We start from the raw sequence: 20398 nt of genomic DNA, 5'->3' as shown, positions 1-20398 counted from the left end.
TTTTGTCCATTTGCAATATGATTTCATAGGAAGTCAAAAGTCAAGGCAAAAGTCAGTGAACCATTGCCAAATGCCATAAGAAATGTCCAAATGCAATATGAAAGTATTGAAAGTGCCAAATCAGGATGTTTTGTCCATTTGCAATGTGAGTTCATAGGAAGTCAAAAGTCAAAGTCAAACGTCAGTGAACCATTGCCAAATGCCAAAATAAATGTCCAAATGCAATATCAAAGAATTGAAAGTGCCAAATCAGGATGTTATGTCCATTTGCCATGTACGATCATAGGAAGTCGGGTTTCCAAACCCAAAAGTCAGTGAACCATGTCCAAATGGCATTTATACTGCCCAAATGATATATAGCACTATGTTAAGCCATGAATCAACCTAGATGGTCTATTTGTCATGTATGATGAGGGAGAAGTGGGACTCTGTTGTTTTTTTGTTTTTTATGAAAAATGTCCAAAATGACCCCTATTGGACGGGCACGGGTGGGGGGTGCTCCCTACCCAACCGTAGACCCCTTGCACCCCCTAAAGGCATTAAAAACCATTTTAAAAATGTGCTCCTGGTAGCCCATTCCAATCACCAGGCGCACGGCTGTCCATTTGCAATATGTTTCAATGGGCATTTACCATCACGAATTTGACATGCTCAAAAATACTGCAGGAATGCGAAATTGACTGGCCCGATGAACTCGGGATGGCCGGGTAGGGATTCTGGTTCCTCTCCATCGCTCGTTGGTGTTGATTTCAGAATGTCAATTTGGTGATGGTCTATCACTGTTTAAACATATTGCAAATGGACACAAGTCAGCTAGCAAGTCACCGTCCATCAGTCAATTAGATATCATTCTGACACCAAACTGATACAAACTGACACCACACCCACTTTTTCCAACTTGTTTAAAAGCCAACTATCACATATTTCAGAGCAGGCCCAAAATTCACAGCGTCTTCTGTTTAAACCATAATAAAAACATACAACACGTAGTTACGTTCTAGCTGCGGGTCCAGTTCTGACATTATGTGTAGGCCTAGCGGAGGTGACCCTGAATCCCATGTTTCGGCTCAATAAGTAATTTGGAGCCCGAGCAGTGACCTTAATTGGTGCTGACAATCCACATTTCCGGGCGTTGCTACGGGGTCCTTGAATGAGCTATCGGACAGAAACGTAAGGGTCCGTCTCTATGGGCCGAGGCAGTTTCAATGCACTTAGTCTTGTGACTCTGGGACTTTTTTAAATGTCGTCATTTTCATGATGGTCAAAATGAATTGAAGTTATTGCAAATGTACAAGGCTGTTTCTCTGTCTGAGAACCTTCTAGAGCCACATAACTCACCGTGCACTATCGACTTGAGCTCTTGAACAGGTTTCTAAAGTTTCAGAGCTCTAGGTCTGACAGTTCTTTGATAGTTTGAACAAAGGTAACTATTGCAGGCTCTGTGTGTCTGTAAGCCCCACACTATGTCACTCCGTCCTTGCTGTGTGTGTGTGTGAGCTTTTCTTGGAAATCTGATGGGAGAAATTACTGATTTACAGTACATGAGGGTTACCTAGTCACACATATGAAGTTTTGGAAAGATGTGACTTTTTTAACTCTCCAAAACAGCCACTGTGACCCCAATTTAAGGCACTTCCGGTTGGCACAGGAAGCTAAAAGTTAACACATATCCTCATTAGGATAAGCTTTTACAGAATCCTGAGTTTTAAGTCTTTACATTAAGAACAGACTGATTTACACAGGGTTGAATGCACTATTTCTCACAAACTGCAGGCTGGGTATGGCAAAACACTTTTAGGGTGATTTTAACCACTTCCGGTTGCTCCAGGAAGCTAAGAATCAACACAGGTAGACCTCATAGTGGCCTGATGAATTGCCATCGAAGACAGGTTCATAAGGCATTCATAACCCACATAGGCTTCAGGTTGAATTTAGGGGAGCAGGCAATATATTCCTATGGGGAGAGATGTCATTGTAAACTGTGAGATGAAAAAACCCTGTTTTCACTGTTAATAACTTCTTTGGGCTCAACTCCTGTTAACCTCTATGGGCTATGTGGGATGCAAGCGTCCCACCCCTGGTACACCCTATCAACAACAGGTGAAATATCAAGAGCGCCAAATTTGAAAACAATTAAATGTCATAATTCAAATTTCTCAAACATAAAACTACACCCTTTGAAAGATAAACATCTCCTTAACGGGATCGATTTGACAGCATCCGGTGTAATGGCAGAGTGCCAAATTCAAAAAAAATTATTACAAATATTGAACTTTCATACATTAACAAGTGCAACACACCAAATTAAAGCTTAACTTCTCGTTAATCTAGCCACCGTGTCAGATTTCAAAAAGGCTTTACGGCGAAAGCAAACCATGCGATTATCTTAGGACAGCGCCCAGCATACCAACACATGAAAATCTGATTTCAACCCGCCAGGTGCAACACAAAAGTCAGAAATAACGATTTAATTCATGCCTTACATTTGAAGAACTTCTTCTGTCGGCACTCCAATATGTCCCATCAACATCACAAATGGTCCTTTTGTTCGATTAATTCCGTCGTTATATCTCCAAAATGTCCATTTATTTGGCGCGTTTGATTCAGAAAAACACCGGTTCCAACTCATGCATGACTACAAAATATCTAATAAGTTACTTGTAAACGCTGTCCAAACATTTGAAACAACTTTCCTAATACAACTTTAGGTATTTTTTAATGTAAATAATGGATACAATTTAAGACGGGATAAACGGTGTTCAATACCGGATAAAAACAACATGAAGCGCGTGACCTGGAGCGCACATCAAAACATTAGAGTGCACTAGGCTGGACCCTCGTTCTGAACTGCCGTACTTCTTCATTTCTATAAAGACATTTTTTTTATCCGGACGTCAAAATACTGCCCCCTAGCCCAAAGAAGTTAAGGGTTAATGCCACACGGTCAAGGTTAGGCTTGCACAGATCGGGAGGACCTCAGAAACATTCCTGAGGTCAAATTGTGCTTCTACCCCTAACGGTTCTCTAGCTGTCATCCAAAAGCACTTGAAATTTAGGGCCAGTCTTCATTAAGGGCCTACTTTTTATCACGGTTGCTGAGCGAGCTACGGTCAAGCGGGGCATCTCGTTGAGTTTTTTCTTTGACATCTGTTGGGAGAAATGACTGATTTACAGTTCATGAGGGTTGCCTAATCACACATATGAAGTTTTGGAAAGATCTGACCTTTTTAACCCTTCGAAACAGCCCCTATGACCCCAATTTAAGGCACTTCCGGTTGACACAGGAAGCTTAAAGTGAATACATATCCTCCTTGGGGTAAGCTCTTACATAATATTGAGTTTTAACTCTTTATGTTAACTTCTATGGGCTACACTATCAACAGCCAGTGAAATAGCATGTTGCGAAATACAAAACAGCAAAAATCTCACAATTTCATTTTCTCAAACAATCAACTATTTTACACCATTTTAAAGATAAACTCGTTAATCTAACCACATTGTCCGATTTAAAAAGGCTTTATGGCGAAAGCATAAAATTAGATTATGTTAGGACATAAACTTCACAAGAAAAACCACACAGCCATTTTCCAAGCAAGGACATGCATCACAAAAACCAAAAATACAGATAAAATATTCACTAACCTTTGATGATCTTCATCAGATGGCACTCATAGGATTTCATGTTACTCAATACATGTATGTTTTGCTCGATAAAGTTCATATTTATATCCAAAAACCCCATTTTACATTGGCGTGTGATGTTCAGAAAATGTATTCCTACCAAAACCCGCGGTGAAGGAGCACATCAATTTACAAAAATACTCATCATAAACGTTGATAACATTTACAACAGTTATTGAAAGAATTATAGATATACTTCTCCTTAATGCAACCGCTGTGTCAGATTTTAAAATAGCTTTATGGAGAAAGCACATTTTTCAATATTCTGAGTACATAGCTCAACCATCAAAGCAAGCTATACAGATACCTGCCAAGTTCTGGGGTCAACTAAACTCAGAATTAGTATTATAAATATTCTCTTACCTTTGCTGATCTTCGTCAGAATGCACTCCCAGGACTCCTACTTCCACAAGGAATTGTATTTTTGTTCGAAATAATCCATATTTATGTCCAAATACCTCCGTTTTGTTCGTGCATTCAGATCACTATCCAAAGGCATAACGCGCGAGCGTAAATCCAGACACGAAAAGTTAAATACTTCCATTACTGTTCCTAGAAACATGTCAAACGTTGTTTACAATCAATCCATAGGGTCTTTTTAACATAAAACGTTGATAATATTCCAACCGGACAATAGCGTATTCGTTACAGCGGAAAAAGAAGGAGAGGCGCATCAAACGTGCCCACGTAGTAAACAACTCACTGGTCCCAGGCAGTCCACTCATTGACTGAGCTCCTATTTTCTGCCCAGTAACAGGAGAAGGATGAAACACGTTTCTAAAGGCTGTTGACAGCCATTGGAAGCCTTAGGGAGTGCAATGTGACCCCACAGACACTGTAGTTTCGATAGGGATTCAAAATAAGAACTACAATTCTCAGATTTCCCACGTCCTGGTTGGATTTTTCTCAGGTTTTTGCCTGCCATATGCGTTCTGTTATACTCACAGACATCATTCAAACAGTTTTAGAAACTTCAGAGTGTTTTCTATCCAAATCTACTAATGATATGCATATTCTAGTTTCTGGGCCCGAGTTCGTAGGCCGTTTAATTTGGGTACGTTTTTCATCCGGCCGTGAAAATACTGCCCCCTACCCAAGAGAGGTTAAGAACTGACTGATTTACAGAGGGTTGAAGCAGTGTGTGTGATTTCAGAAAATCACAGAAAATTCCGTTCCGCCTGAGGAACCCCTGGCCAACAGCCAATGGCATCACACGGCGCGAAATACAATTAAATTTTCTCAAACAATCAACTATTTTACACCATTTTAAAGACAAGACTCTTGTTAATAACCTCTTACATCTAGACGTTCCGCTAGCGGAACACCTGCTCCAATATCCAATGATAGGCGTGGCGCGAATTACAAATTCCTCAAAAATACAAAAACTTCAATTTTTCAAACATATGACTATTTCACAGCATTTTAAAGATAAGACTCTCCTTTATCTAACCACACTGTCCGATTTCAAAAAGGCTTTACAGCGAAAGCAAAACATTAGATTATGTCAGCAGAGTACCAAGCCAGAAATAATCAGACACCCATTTTTCAAGCTAGCATATAATGTCACAAAAACCCAGAAGACAGCTAAATGCAGCACTAACCTTTGATGATCTTCATCAGATGACACACCTCGGACATTATGTTATACAATACATGCATGTTTTGTTCAATCAAGTTCATATTTATATCAAAAAACAGCTTTTTACATTAGCATGTGACGTTCAGAACTAGCATACCCCCGCAAACTTCCGGGAATTTGCTAACAATTTACTAAATTACTCACGATAAACGTTCACAAAAAGCATAACAATTATTTTAAGAATTATAGATACATAACTCCTCTATTCACTCGATATGTCCGATTTTAAAATAGCTTTTTGGTGAAAGCACATTTTGCAATATTCTAAGTACATAGCCCAGGCATCACGGGCTAGCTATTTAGACACCCGGCAAGTTTAGCACTCACCAATATCAGATTTACTATTATAAAAGTTTGATTACCTTTTGTTGTCTTCGTCAGAATGCACTCCCAGGACTGCTACTTCAATAACAAATGTTGGTTTGGTCCAAAATAATCCATCGTTATATCCGAATAGCGGCGTTTTGTTCGTGCGTCCCAGACACTATCTGAATGGTAAAGAAGGGTCGCGCGCATGGCGCAATTCGTGACAAAAAAATTCTAAATATTCCATTACCGTACTTCGAAGCATGTCAACCGCTGTTTAAAATCCATTTTTATGCCATTTTTCTCGTAAAAAAGCGATAATATTCCGACCGGGAATGTCCATTTAGCTAAACAGAGGAATGAAAACAAACCTTTCGGTCGACGCGGGCACGAGCCTGAGTCTCACAGTACTGTAACCAGCCACTACCCAAATGCGCTACTTTGTTTCAGCCAGAGCCTGCAAAGCCACGATTCCGCTTTTTGCCGCCTTCTGAGAACCTATGGCAGCCGTAGGAAGTGTCACGGGACAGCTAAGATCCTCACTCTTCAATAAACAGAGACAAGAAGAACGACACCTTGTCAGACAGGCCACTTCCTGCATGAAATGTTCTCAGGTTTTTGCCTGTCATATGAGTTCTGTTATACTCACAGACACCATTCAAACAGTTTTAGAAACTTTAGGGTGTTTTCTATCCAAAGCCAATAATTATATGCATATTCTAGTTACTGGGCAGGAGTAGTAACCAGATTAAATCGGGTACGTTTTCTATCCAGCCGTGAAAATACTGCCCCCTAGCCATAACAGGTTAACCTATCCACATTGTCCGATTTCAAAAAGGCTTTACAGTGAAAGCAAAACATTAGATTATGTCAGGAGAGTACATAGCTCGGCCATCACAGGCTAGCTAATTTGACACCCACCAAGTTTGGTGCTCACTAAACTCAGAATTACTAAAAGAAAAATTGGATTACCTTTGCTGTTCTTTGTCAGAAAGCACTCCCAGGACTTCTACTTCAACAACAAATGTTGTTTTGTTTCGAAATAATCCATAGTTATATTGAAATAGCTCCGTTTTGTTAGTGCGTTGAGGTCACTATCCGAAGGGTGACGCGCGGGCGCATTTCGTGACAAAAAAAATCTAAATATTCCATTACCGTACTTCGAAGCATGTCAAACGCTGTTTAAAATCAATTTTTATGCAATTTTTCTCGTAAAATAGCGATAATATTCCAACCGGGCGACGTTGTATTCATTCAAAGACTGAAAGAACAAAATGGAGTACTCTCGTGGATGCGCATCTCCAGTGTCAATGTCCCCAGGCAGGCCAGTAACAAACAGAGCTGCTGTAACAAGCCCAGAGACTGCAGAGCTCTCATTCCACTTTCTGGCGCCTTCTGAGAGCCAATGGAAGCCTTAGAAAATGTCACGTTACAGCACAGATGCTGTATTTTTGATAGAGAGGCTACAGAAGGACAATAAATTGTCAGACAGGGCACTTCCTGTATGGAATCTTCTCAGGTTTTGGCCTGCCATATGAGTTCTGTTATACTCACAGACACCATTCAAACAGTTTTAGAAACTTTAGAGTGTTTTCTATCCAAATCTACTAATTATATGCATATTCTAGTTTCTGGGCAGGAGTAGTAACCAGATTAAATCGGGTACATTTTTTATCCGGCCGTGAAAATACTGCCCCCTATCCCAAACAGGTTAACGGATTCGTCTGAACATGCCGCAACTGGATCTGTACGTTTTTTTGGAAAAAAACACATTTCTTTGAGCATCACCGATTGTACATTGTACGATTTCTCTTAAATTACGATAGATAAATGTCTGGTTCTTTTTTTCCTGACACCGTAGGTTCATGTACTTTGACGTGAAGCGGTCAAATTAGCGCTCTATTTTCGTTTTTGAACTTTAATCCCAGAAAAATGGCCTTAACTCAAAAAGCATTGAGGCCTTGACGCCATCTTCTTTCTGGGCTAACTGGCCATTATGCCAAACCTATACTCACCAAGTTTCGTCTTCGAAGTCTTTTCCATTTAGGAGAAATGGCCACGTCTTTATTAGTGATGTTTTGTACATTTGCAATAAGATTCCATTCGCCATCTGGTGGAATTTACCGGGACAGCGGAAAAATGACCAAAATTTGAACATTTCATAAAATATATGTCCGAAAGACTTCGTTCGATGACTTCCCAGAAGATCTGGCCCCGATGCACGGGTAGAGGATTGAATAAGGCCCAGGACTCTGGACTTAGAGCAGGGTAGAGGTTTGCGTAAAGCCCAGGACTCTGGACTCAGAGCACGGTAGAGATTTGAGTTAGGTCCAGGACTCTGGACTTAGAGCAGGGTAGAGGTTTGAGTAAAGCCCAGGACTCTGGACTCAGAGCACAGTAGAGATTTGAGTTAGGTCCAGGACTCTGGACTCAGAGCAGGGTAGAGATTTGAGTAAGGCCATGAGATACAGCAGAGTAGTTTCCCTTTAATAGTCTGAGTTCTCTCTCATCAATCCATACACACACACACACACACACACACACACACACACACACACACACACACACACACACACACACACCTTTGCTCTACCTTCTCCATCTTAGAGTAATTATTGCCAGAGGCAGGTTGGCGTGGAGATGGATTGCCTCTGACGTCTGGTGAAAGTGAAGGAGAAGAGAGAGAACGCACTGCAGAGAGAGAGAGGAGAGAGATAAAGAGGTAACACGGAGTGAGATGAGGGCTGGGAAATGGAAAAACATAAACAGAGGCTAGCCAGCTTGCTTTCTGCTCCATGATTTAAATGGTTGATACTATAGAGGAAACTATTTTTTAGCAACTATTAGTAAACACACACACACGGAAGCACACATACACATACTCACCTTATCTGCAGCTCCAGCTATTCTCTTATTCTCTCAGCTGTTGAAAGCTACAGAATCTAACAGGGAGGGCTTTTTGTTGTTTTTCGTGTGGGGTTTTCTTCTCTCTCTCTTTAGGCGATTCCACAGTAATGGAATTGCATTGATACTCTTATTTTTGCCAAACAAAAACCATTGATTTAAAATTTTAACAAACCATACAACTCTATGGACTAAGACTACTTTTACTGTTCTGTCCTGTCCTGTCCTGTCCTCTACTCTACTCTACTCTACTCTACTCTACTGTACTGTACTGTACTGTACTGTACTCTACTGTACTGTACTGTACTGTACTCTACTATACTCTACTTTATTGTACTGTACTGTATTGTACTCTGCTCTACTCTACTGTACTGTGCTCTACTCTACTCCATTGTACTCTACTCTACTGTACTGTACTGTGCTCTACTCTACTGACCTGTCCTGTGCTCTACTCTACTGTACTGTGCTCTACTCTACTGTACTGTACTGTACTGTACTGTGCTGTGCTTTGCTCTACTGTACTGTACTCTACTCTACTGTACTGTACTCTACTGTACTGTACTGTACTGTGCTCTACTGTACTAAACTGTCCTGTACTCTACTCTAATCTACTCTACTCTACGGTGCTCTACTCTACTGTACTGTACTGCACTGTACTGAACTGTACTGTACTGTACTGTACTGTATTGTGCTCAACTCTAGTCTACTCTACTCTACTCTACTGTGCTCTACTGTACTATACTGTGCTCTACTCTACTGTACTGTACTTTACTCTACTCTACTCTACTCTACTGTGCTCTACTCTACTGTACTGTCCTGTACTCTACTCTATTGTACTTTGCTCTACTCTACTGTACTGTGCTCTACTGTACTTGTTTTTACTGTACTCTACTCTACTGTACTGCCCTGTACTCTACCCTACTCTACTGTACTCTACTGTACTGTACTGTACTGTGTTCTACTGTACTGTACTGTACTGTACTGTGCTTTACTCTACTGTACTGTACTGTCCTGTACTCTACTCTATTGTACTTTGCTCTACTCTACTGTACTGTCCTGTACTCTACTCTACTGTACTGTACTGTGCTCCACTCTACTGTACTGTACTGTGCTCTACTGTACTGTACTGTACTGTGCTCTACTGTACTGTACTGTACTATACTGTACTGTGCTCTACTCTACTGCACTGTACTGTACTGTACTGTCCTGTACTCTACTCTACTGTACTGTGCTCTACTGTACTGTACTGTACTGTACTGTACTCTACTTTACTCTACTCTACTGTCCTGTCCTGTACCTCTACTCTACTGTACTGTGCTCTACTGTACTGTACTGTACTATACTGTACTGTACTGTACTCTACTTTACTCTACTCTACTGTCCTGTCCTGTCCTCTACTCTACTCTACTGTACTGTGCTCTACTGTACTTGTTTTTACTGTACTCTACTCTACTGTACTGTCCAGTACTCTACTCTACTGTACTCTACTGTACTGTACTATACTCTACTCTGCTGTACTGTACTGTGCTCTACTGTACTTGTTTCTACTGAAGGCAGAAACAATAATCCCAAAGGAAATGTAAGTGTTGATATTAGTTATCAGGGGTCTTAACATCAGCATTATAGTGTGTTGCTGTGTGTCTAATACCTTTTAACACTTTTTATGACAGAACCCTTTTCCGTCTGTTTGACCAGAAATCAAAGCCTTTGTCTTGGTCCACATTTGTAGGATGGAAAATGGCTGAAATTCATATATGCCTTAATTTCTCAAAACTATAGACTCTTAGCTTTCATTTGACACCCAATTTGATATGCTCCTATTAACTTCATGTTGGTGCTCATGGCTCCTTTTACATGGACATTACCCTTTCTTTCTCTCTCTCTCTCTCTCTCTCTCACACACACACACACACCCATTGTCGTCCCAATCTCTGCTGTTATTTACCTGTGGGACCCGCTGCTCCGCTGGGAGGGAGAACCCTGATCTCACTGTGGGGCTCTGAGATGAAGGTTGTTAGCAAATAGACTTCCCCTCTTAATTACTGCTGGACCTGGCTTTGTGTGTGTGTGTGTGTGTGTGTGTGTGTGTGTGTGTGTGTGTGTGTGTGTGTGTGTGTGTGTGTGTGTGTGTGTGTGTGTGTGTGTGTGTGTGTGTGTGTGTGTGTGTGTGTGTGTGTGTGTGTGTGTGTTTCTCTTCCGCTGAGCTCTAGTTGTTGGTTTTATTATCATCTAAGAAAATCTATTTATTAACCTAAAATCGTCATTCCATTTTGGAATTGAGAATTCATGTGCTTTCAATAGCCTGTCGGTATTTCAGAAGGAAGCTGCGTTCACTGCACAGAGATAGAAAGAAAGGCAATAAGTGGTGAAATGAATTGATAATCATCTATTGTTCACCCGACATGGTAGATGGAGTCTTTTCATCCAGTGAAACTGAGGGAAATTACTGTAATCATTCCTTCCAGTTCTTACCCTGTTTCTCCAGCTCGGAATATTACTCTGAGCAATATGATAATACAGCTAATAGTGGAAACCCAGCTAGTACGAGGAACATTACTCTGAGCAATATGATAATACAGCTAATAGTGGAAACCCAGCTAGTACGAGGACGTCTGTGAAGCGGCTATATTAGGGTCTGTGGGTGCTGTGCATTGTGTGGGGGTGAGGGCTATGAGAGGGTCTGTGGGTGCTGTGCGTTGTGTGGGGGTGAGGGCTATAAGAGGGTCTGTGGGTGCTGTGCGTTGTGTGGGGGTGAGGGCTATAAGAGGGTCTGTGGGTGCTGTGCGTTGTGTGGGGGTGAGGGCTATAAGAGGGTCTGTGGGTGCTGTGCGTTGTGTGGGGGTGAGGGCTATGAGAGGGTCTGTGGGTGCTGTGCGTTGTGTGGGGGTGAGGGCTATAAGGGGGTCTGTGGGTGCTGTGCGTTGTGTGGGGGTGAGGGCTATGAGAGGGTCTGTGGGTGCTGTGCGTTGTGTGGGGGTGAGGGCTATGAGAGGGTCTGTGGGTTAGTCACCCCATTCTTTATCTTAAATGCATTTAATTCCCTGTGCTTGATTATTTTTGTGATACACACACAGAGACACACACACACACAGAGACAGACACACACACAGAGACACACACACACACACACAGAGACACACACACACAGAGACACACACACACACAGAGACACACACACACAGAGACACACACACAGAGACAGACACACACAGACACACACACACACAGAGACACACACAGAGACACACACACATAGACAGACACACACAGAGACACACACACATAGACAGACACACACACAGAGACAGACACACACAGAGACAGACACACACAGAGACAGACACACACAGAGACAAACACGAGTATGTGATCTAGAACTGTAGAAATGAGATGGCTAATTGACTGGCTGCCTGGTCTTTTAAACACACTGATTGTTTCAAGGGATAGAATGGATTTAATTGGCAGTTCTGATCTGAACATGTCTTCATGTATGTCTATTCTGTGTTTTGTTATGTAGACAACTATCTTACTATTGTTGAACAATGTCCATATGAGCACTGACCTCATTCCCATTTATACCAGTATAGCCACCAGGAATATAGCCTCTTTTCTCATTCCCATTTATACCAGTATAGCCACCAGGAATATAGCCTCTTTTCTCATTCCCATTTATACCAGTATAGCCACCAGGAATATAGCCTCTTTTCTCATTCCCATTTATACCAGTATAGCCACCAGGAATATAGCCTCTTTTCTCATTCCCATTTATACCAGTATAGCCACCAGGAAAATAGCCTCTTTTCTCATTCCCATTTATACCAGTATAGCCACCAGGAATATAGCCTCTTTTCTCATTCCCATTTATACCAGTATAGCCACCAGGAATATAGCCTCTTTTCTCATTCCCATTTATACCAGTATAGCCACCAGGAATATAGCCTCTTTTCTCATTCCCATTTATACCAGTATAGCCACCAGGAATATAGCCTCTTTTCTCATTCCCATTTATACCAGTATAGCCACCAGGAATATAGCCTCTTTTCTCATTCCCATTTATACCAGTATAGCCACCAGGAATATAGCCTCTTTTCTCATTCCCATTTATACCAGTATAGCCACCAGGAATATAGCCTCTTTTCTCATTCCCATTTATACCAGTATAGCCACCAGGAATATAGCCTCTTTTCTCATTCCCATTTATACCAGTATAGCCACCAGGAATATAGCCTCTTTTCTCATTCCCATTTATACCAGTATAGCCACCAGGAATATAGCCTCTTTTCTCATTCCCATTTATACCAGTATAGCCACCAGGAAAATAGCCTCTTTTCTCATTCCCATTTATACCAGTATAGCCACCAGGAATATAGCCTCTTTTCTCATTCCCATTTATACCAGTATAGCCACCAGGAATATAGCCTCTTTTCTCATTCCCATTTATACCAGTATAGCCACCAGGAATATAGCCTCTTTTCTCATTCCCATTTATACCAGTATAGCCACCAGGAATATAGCCTCTTTTCTCATTCCCATTTATACCAGTATAGCCACCAGGAATATAGCCTCTTTTCTCATTCCCATTTATACCAGTATAGCCACCAGGAATATAGCCTCTTTTCTCATTCCCATTTATACCAGTATAGCCACCAGGAATATAGCCTCTTTTCTCATTCCCATTTATACCAGTATAGCCACCAGGAATATAGCCTCTTTTCTCATTCCCATTTATACCAGTATAGCCACCAGGAATATAGCCTCTTTTCTCATTCCCATTTATACCAGTATAGCCACCAGGAATATAGCCTCTTTTCTCATTCCCATTTATACCAGTATAGCCACCAGGAATATAGCCTCTTTTCTCATTCCCATTTATACCAGTATAGCCACCAGGAATATAGCCTCTTTTCTCATTCCCATTTATACCAGTATAGCCACCAGGAATATAGCCTCTTTTCTCATTCCCATTTATACCAGTATAGCCACCAGGAATATAGCCTCTTTTCTCATTCCCATTTATACCAGTATAGCCACCAGGAATATAGCCTCTTTTCTCATTCCCATTTATACCAGTATAGCCACCAGGAATATAGCCTCTTTTCTCATTCCCATTTATACCAGTATAGCCACCAGGAATATAGCCTCTTTTCTCATTCCCATTTATACCAGTATAGCCACCAGGAAAATAGCCTCTTTTCTCATTCCCATTTATACCAGTATAGCCACCAGGAATATAGCCTCTTTTCTCATTCCCATTTATACCAGTATAGCCACCAGGAATATAGCCTCTTTTCTCATTCCCATTTATACCAGTATAGCCACCAGGAATATAGCCTCTTTTCTCATTCCCATTTATACCAGTATAGCCACCAGGAATATAGCCTCTTTTCTCATTCCCATTTATACCAGTATAGCCACCAGGAATATAGCCTCTTTTCTCATTCCCATTTATACCAGTATAGCCACCAGGAATATAGCCTCTTTTCTCATTCCCATTTATACCAGTATAGCCACCAGGAATATAGCCTCTTTTCTCATTCCCATTTATACCAGTATAGCCACCAGGAATATAGCCTCTTTTCTCATTCCCATTTATACCAGTATAGCCACCAGGAATATAGCCTCTTTTCTCATTCCCATTTATACCAGTATAGCCACCAGGAATATAGCCTCTTTTCTCATTCCCATTTATACCAGTATAGCCACCAGGAATATAGCCTCTTTTCTCATTCCCATTTATACCAGTATAGCCACCAGGAATATAGCCTCTTTTCTCATTCCCATTTATACCAGTATAGCCACCAGGAATATAGCCTCTTTTCTCATTCCCATTTATACCAGTATAGCCACCAGGAATATAGCCTCTTTTCTCATTCCCATTTATACCAGTATAGCCACCAGGAAAATAGCCTCTTTTCTCATTCCCATTTATACCAGTATAGCCACCAGGAATATAGCCTCTTTTCTCATTCCCATTTATACCAGTATAGCCACCAGGAATATAGCCTCTTTTCTCATTCCCATTTATACCAGTATAGCCACCAGGAATATAGCCTCTTTTCTCATTCCCATTTATACCAGTATAGCCACCAGGAATATAGCCTCTTTTCTCATTCCCATTTATACCAGTATAGCCACCAGGAATATAGCCTCTTTTCTCATTCCCATTTATACCAGTATAGCCACCAGGAATATAGCCTCTTTTCTCATTCCCATTTATACCAGTATAGCCACCAGGAATATAGCCTCTTTTCTCATTCCCATTTATACCAGTATAGCCACCAGGAAAATAGCCTCTTTTCTCATTCCCATTTATACCAGTATAGCCACCAGGAAAATAGCCTCTTTTCTCATTCCCATTTATACCAGTATAGCCACCAGGAATATAGCCTCTTTTCTCATTCCCATTTATACCAGTATAGCCACCAGGAAAATAGCCTCTTTTCTCATTCCCATTTATACCACTATAGCCACCAGGAATATAGCCTCTTTTCTCATTCCCATTTATACCAGTATAGCCACCAGGAATATAGCCTCTTTTCTCATTCCCATTTATACCACTATAGCCACCAGGAATATAGCCTCTTTTCTCATTCCCATTTATACCAGTATAGCCACCAGGAATATAGCCTCTTTTCTCATTCCCATTTATACCAGTATAGCCACCAGGAATATAGCCTCTTTTCTCATTCCCATTTATACCAGTATAGCCACCAGGAATATAGCCTCTTTTCTCATTCCCATTTATACCAGTATAGCCACCAGGAATATAGCCTCTTTTCTCATTCCCATTTATACCAGTATAGCCACCAGGAATATAGCCTCTTTTCTCATTCCCATTTATACCAGTATAGCCACCAGGAATATAGCCTCTTTTCTCATTCCCATTTATACCAGTATAGCCACCAGGAATATAGCCTCTTTTCTCATTCCCATTTATACCAGTATAGCCACCAGGAATATAGCCTCTTTTCTCATTCCCATTTATACCAGTATAGCCACCAGGAATATAGCCTCTTTTCTCATTCCCATTTATACCAGTATAGCCACCAGGAATATAGCCTCTTTTCTCATTCCCATTTATACCAGTATAGCCACCAGGAATATAGCCTCTTTTCTCATTCTTGTTGTTGCTCCTTTTTTCATTTGTTCTCTCTGATTGGCTCAAAGTTGAAATGTCTGCTCGGCGATTCTATATGTTGAAACAGGGAGAGAAGCTGCAGCTCGTGGGCACCCAGCGGGTTGTAGGCTACCTACTGTTATAGCATGCAAAGGAACAGAATCCTCCTGAAGAATGTTGGCTTCTGTCTGTACCCTTAGACCAATGGAAAGCTGTATCTGTCTGTACCCTTAGACCAATGGAAAGCTGTATCTGTCTGTACCCTTAGACCAATGGAAAGCTGTATCTGTCTGTACCCTTAGACCAATGGAAAGTTGTATCTGTCTGTACCCTTAGACCAATGGAAAGCTGTATCTGTCTGTACCCTTAGACCAATGGAAAGCTGTGTCTGTCTGTACCCTTAGACCAATGGAAAGTTGTTCACCAAACTTGGGTCCATACAAGGTCATTATAATTCAGTATTCAGGTTTATATTGATGTTTGGTGATAGGTGCCTTAGCAGAGGGAAGAGTGTCCCGACTTGGCAGGCTGAGAGCAGAATGTATTAACTAGACACTTGTGATGAGTTACTCCTTCAGCAAGGTGAAACAGATACCATAAACATCTCATAACAGAGATAGAGAGGGAGGGGGGAGGAAAATAGAGGGAGGGAGGGAGGGAGGACAATAGAGGGAGGGAGGGGTTTTAGTGTAACTTCCTGACAGAAACAGTAAGGAAGGTGAAGCATTTCCATGGATACGTTATCTACTTTATAATGATACCATATCATAGAAAATTACCATTATAATTACAATGGCCAAAAACAGAGTTTCTGCAGGATACTCCGGGCTGAAATGTCACACCTTTTCCCTTCGTTCTTTTTTTCAGAATGCATTTTCCATCCACTAACACTAAAATAATCAAGGTCTTGTTGATCCGTTGAATTAGGTGAGTCGGTGATGAGCTGAAACAAAAGCCTGTCACCCTGTAAAGCTCCCCAGTCCACTTGAAGTCTTGGTTGTTTAGACAGTGGCAGCTGCTGACAGACCCCGTGACACATGTCCAGCTTGCTATTTGTGCAGCCCGGAGCTACTTGCTTTAGTCTGGAAATGGAACAGAGAAATCTAATCTCCTCTTCTACCAGCTGTGCTCTATCTCACACACACACACACACACACACACACACACACACACACACACACACACACACACACACACACACACACACACACACACACACACACACACACACACACACACACACACACACACACACACACACACACACACTCTTTCCTTGCCCTTTCGGTCTCCCTCCCTTGGTTGAGGCAGACATTGAGCTGCTGTGTAAACCTAATGTAGTGGAAGATGTGGCCATGCTAAGGTGTTTGTATTTCCCTCAGTGAAGTTCCCCATCATTGAGCCTGTAGCTCACTCCACTAGACAGAGGGCAGTGATAAGACTAATCTCCTGTAGTGTTATACTCTGGCTGGGGAACACAGACCTGAATAACTCATGGAAATATACACTATACATGTCCTTTAATAATACACATCTCTCTCTCTGTCTCTCTCTTTCTTTCTCTCTCTCCCTCCCTCCCTCTCTTTCTCTCACCGTCTCTCTCTCTCTCTCTCTCTCTCTCCAGTAGAGAAGTGTGAGGTGGCTCTCTCCTCTCCTCTCCCTCACACAGCCTTCACTGCCTCCTCAGTCTTCACCAGTGGATATGCTCCAGGCTACGCCAAGCTCAACCAGAGAGGAGGTAATACACACACACACACACACACACACACACACACAGACAGACAGACAGACAGACAGACAGACAGACAGACAGACAGACAGACAGACAGACAGACAGACAGACAGACAGACAGACAGACAGACAGACAGACAGACAGACAGACAGACAGACAGACAGACAGACAGACAGACAGACAGACAGACAGACAGACAGACAGACACACACACACACACACACACATACACAAAGCAGCTGCATTTGGCAGGCAGATGTAGTAGCACTGAAATGAATCTCTAGTGATAAGTCAATTTGCTAAGGGCTTCCTTCCTTGAGGGTGGAGTAGAGATGGCACATAATCAATGAGACACAGGACAAGTATTAGTCTCTGTTGTAATAGCTGACTGCTTCCACGTCTGTGTCTGTGTGGGCTTGAATGTGTGTGTGGGCTTGAATGTGTGTGGGCTTGAATGTGTGTGTGGGCTTGAATGTGTGTGTGTGGGCTTGAATGTGTGTGTGGGCTTGAATGTGTGTGTGTGGGCTTGAATGTGTGTGTGTGGGCTTGAATGTGTGTGTGTGGGCTTGAATGTGTGTGTGTGGGCTTGAATGTGTGTGTGTGTGGGGGGGTGTTCGTGTATGCATGTGTGTGTGTGTGTGTGTGTGGGAGGGTGTTCGTGTATGCATGTGTGTGTGTGTGGGGGGTGTTCGAGTATGCATGTGTGTGGGGGGGTGTTCGTGTATGCATGTGTGTGTTTATGTGGGGGGGTGTTCATGTATGCATGTGTGTGTTTGTGTGGGGGGGGTGTTCATGTATGCATGTGTGTGTGTGTGGGGGGGTGTTCGTGTATGCATGTGTGTGTATGTGTGGGGGGGGGGTGTTCGTGTATGCATGTGTGTGTGTGTGGGGGGGTGTTCGTGTATGCATGTGTGTGTATGTGTGGGGGGGGGGTGTTCGTGTATGCATGTGTGCATGAATTCCCAAAGTGTGTAGTTTGGAAAGTTTTTCAGATTAGCTAATCAAAAATTCCACGTTGTCCTCTTCTGATCCACAGTCTCTGTCTTCTCCTCGTGGGCTGTTTGAAGTTCCATGTTTTAATTCATCAATAAAACCACCAGCCTTTTTTTATTAAATTACTCCACAGTCCCTCCCTTCCTCCTTCCTTCCCTCCCCCCCTCCCTCCGTCCCTCTCAGTGACAGTTAGATAAAGTAGTAGCAGTTTGCTACCCAGCTGTCTGCTCTTCAGCCTCAGAAGTCATTCATGAACATTCTCTGTTTTCTTTAAAAGTGGGGAAGGATGACAAATTAGTTGGAGTGGTGCTGCAAACAGCTAGAGGAATGAAAACACACAGGCGAGACAGACAGGCACACACACACTGTACACACACATACAGTACAGTGCATTCGGAAAGTATTCAGACCCCTTGACTTTTTCCACATTTTGTTACGTTACAGCCTTATTCTATAAGGTATTTCTGTTTTTTATTTTTAATATGTTTGCAAAATGTTTCTAAAAACCTGTTTACACTTTGTCATTATGGGTTATTGTGTGTAGATTTATGAGGTAAAAAAAATATGTAATCAATTTTAGAATAAGGCTGTAACATAACAAAATGTGGGAAAAGTCAATGAGTCTGAATACTTTCCGAATGCACTGTACACACACACACACACACACACACACGCACATATTCACGCATAACTAGCTCTCACAGTCTCACGTCAAAGTTAGACGTTTATCCATGTTTCTCTAAAGTCACATTTCAAATGTTCCAAACACAAGTGTTTAAGGTTAAGTTTAGGCATTAATTCCGAAATCTTAAGGTTAGGTATTAACTCTGAATGGTTAAGGTAAGGGTTAAGGTTTGGAATAGGCATAAAACAAAAATCTCAAAAACTACTATCTATCGCTGGATTCAAACATGCAACCTTTGGCACCAGAGGCTTACACCCGTCCCCCATCCCCATCCCCCGTCCCCCATCCCCATCCCCATCCCCAATCCCCATCCCCATCCCCATCCCCATCCCCAACCCCATCCCCATCTCCATCCCCCATCCCCATCCCCATCCCCCATCCACCATCCCCATCCCCATCCACCATCCCCATCCCCCATCCCCCCATCCCCAATCCCCATCCACCAGCCCCATCCCCATCCCCCCATCCCCATCCACCAGCCCCATCCCCCATCCCCATCCCCAGCCCCATCCCCATCCACCATCCACCAGCCCCATCCACAACGCCCAATCAAAACTAAACCTACTTGAAGGTTACAGCGCTCACTGTTGCCCCTAGTGGTCTGTTTCCACGTCATCTCCCGACGTCCCCAGACATGGATGGATGTCGAATACTGACTTGTATTATAGGTGACCTGGCTGTCACACAAACACTGACATGCAGGCACACATTCACACACAGGTTGACAGATGTTGCCATCATGTTTTAACTAACCAGAGAGGAGAGGCTGTGATCATCATGTTTAACTAACCAGAGAGGAGAGGCTGTGATCATCATGTTTTACTAACCAGAGAGGCTGTGATCATCATGTTTAACTAACCAGAGAGGAGAGGCTGTGATCATCATGTTTAACTAACCAGAGAGGAGAGGCTGTGATCATCATGTTTTAACTAACCAGAGAGGAGAGGCTGTGATCATCATGTTTAACTAACCAGAGAGGAGAGGCTGTGATCATCATGTTTTAACTAACCAGAGAGGAGAGGCTGTGATCATCATGTTTAACTAACCAGAGAGGATGTAATCATCATGTGTAACTAACCAGAGAGGAGAGGCTGTGATCATCATGTTTAACTAACCAGAGAGGCTGTGATCATCATGTTTAACTAACCAGAGAGGAGAGGCTGTGATCATCATGTTTAACTAACCAGAGAGGAGAGGCTGTGATCATCATGTTTTAACTAACCAGAGAGGAGGCTGTGATCATCATGTTTAACCTAACCAGAGAGGAGAGGCTGTGATCATCATGTTTAACTAACCAGAGAGGAGAGGCTGTGATCATCATGTTTTAACTAACCAGAGAG

General features: G+C 42.2%; 1 protein-coding gene across 1 annotated transcript in view; it reads left to right on the top strand.

Moving 5' to 3' along the window:
• LOC106590542 (contactin-associated protein-like 2) overlaps window positions 1-20398 on the top strand; it is a 353707-nt gene that overhangs the window by 148642 nt on the left and 184667 nt on the right. The window contains exon 2 of the mRNA XM_045710796.1: window positions 17272-17385. Within this exon, the coding sequence (XP_045566752.1) occupies window positions 17272-17385 (114 nt within the window). The remainder of the gene's footprint in view (window positions 1-17271; window positions 17386-20398) is intronic.

Source organism: Salmo salar, chromosome ssa29 (assembly GCF_905237065.1).
Source record: "Salmo salar chromosome ssa29, Ssal_v3.1, whole genome shotgun sequence".
In the NCBI taxonomy this organism is placed as follows: Eukaryota; Metazoa; Chordata; class Actinopteri; order Salmoniformes; family Salmonidae; genus Salmo; species Salmo salar.
The sequence above is the reverse complement of the archived record's forward strand: the minus strand, read 5'-3'. Positions and strand labels throughout refer to the sequence as shown.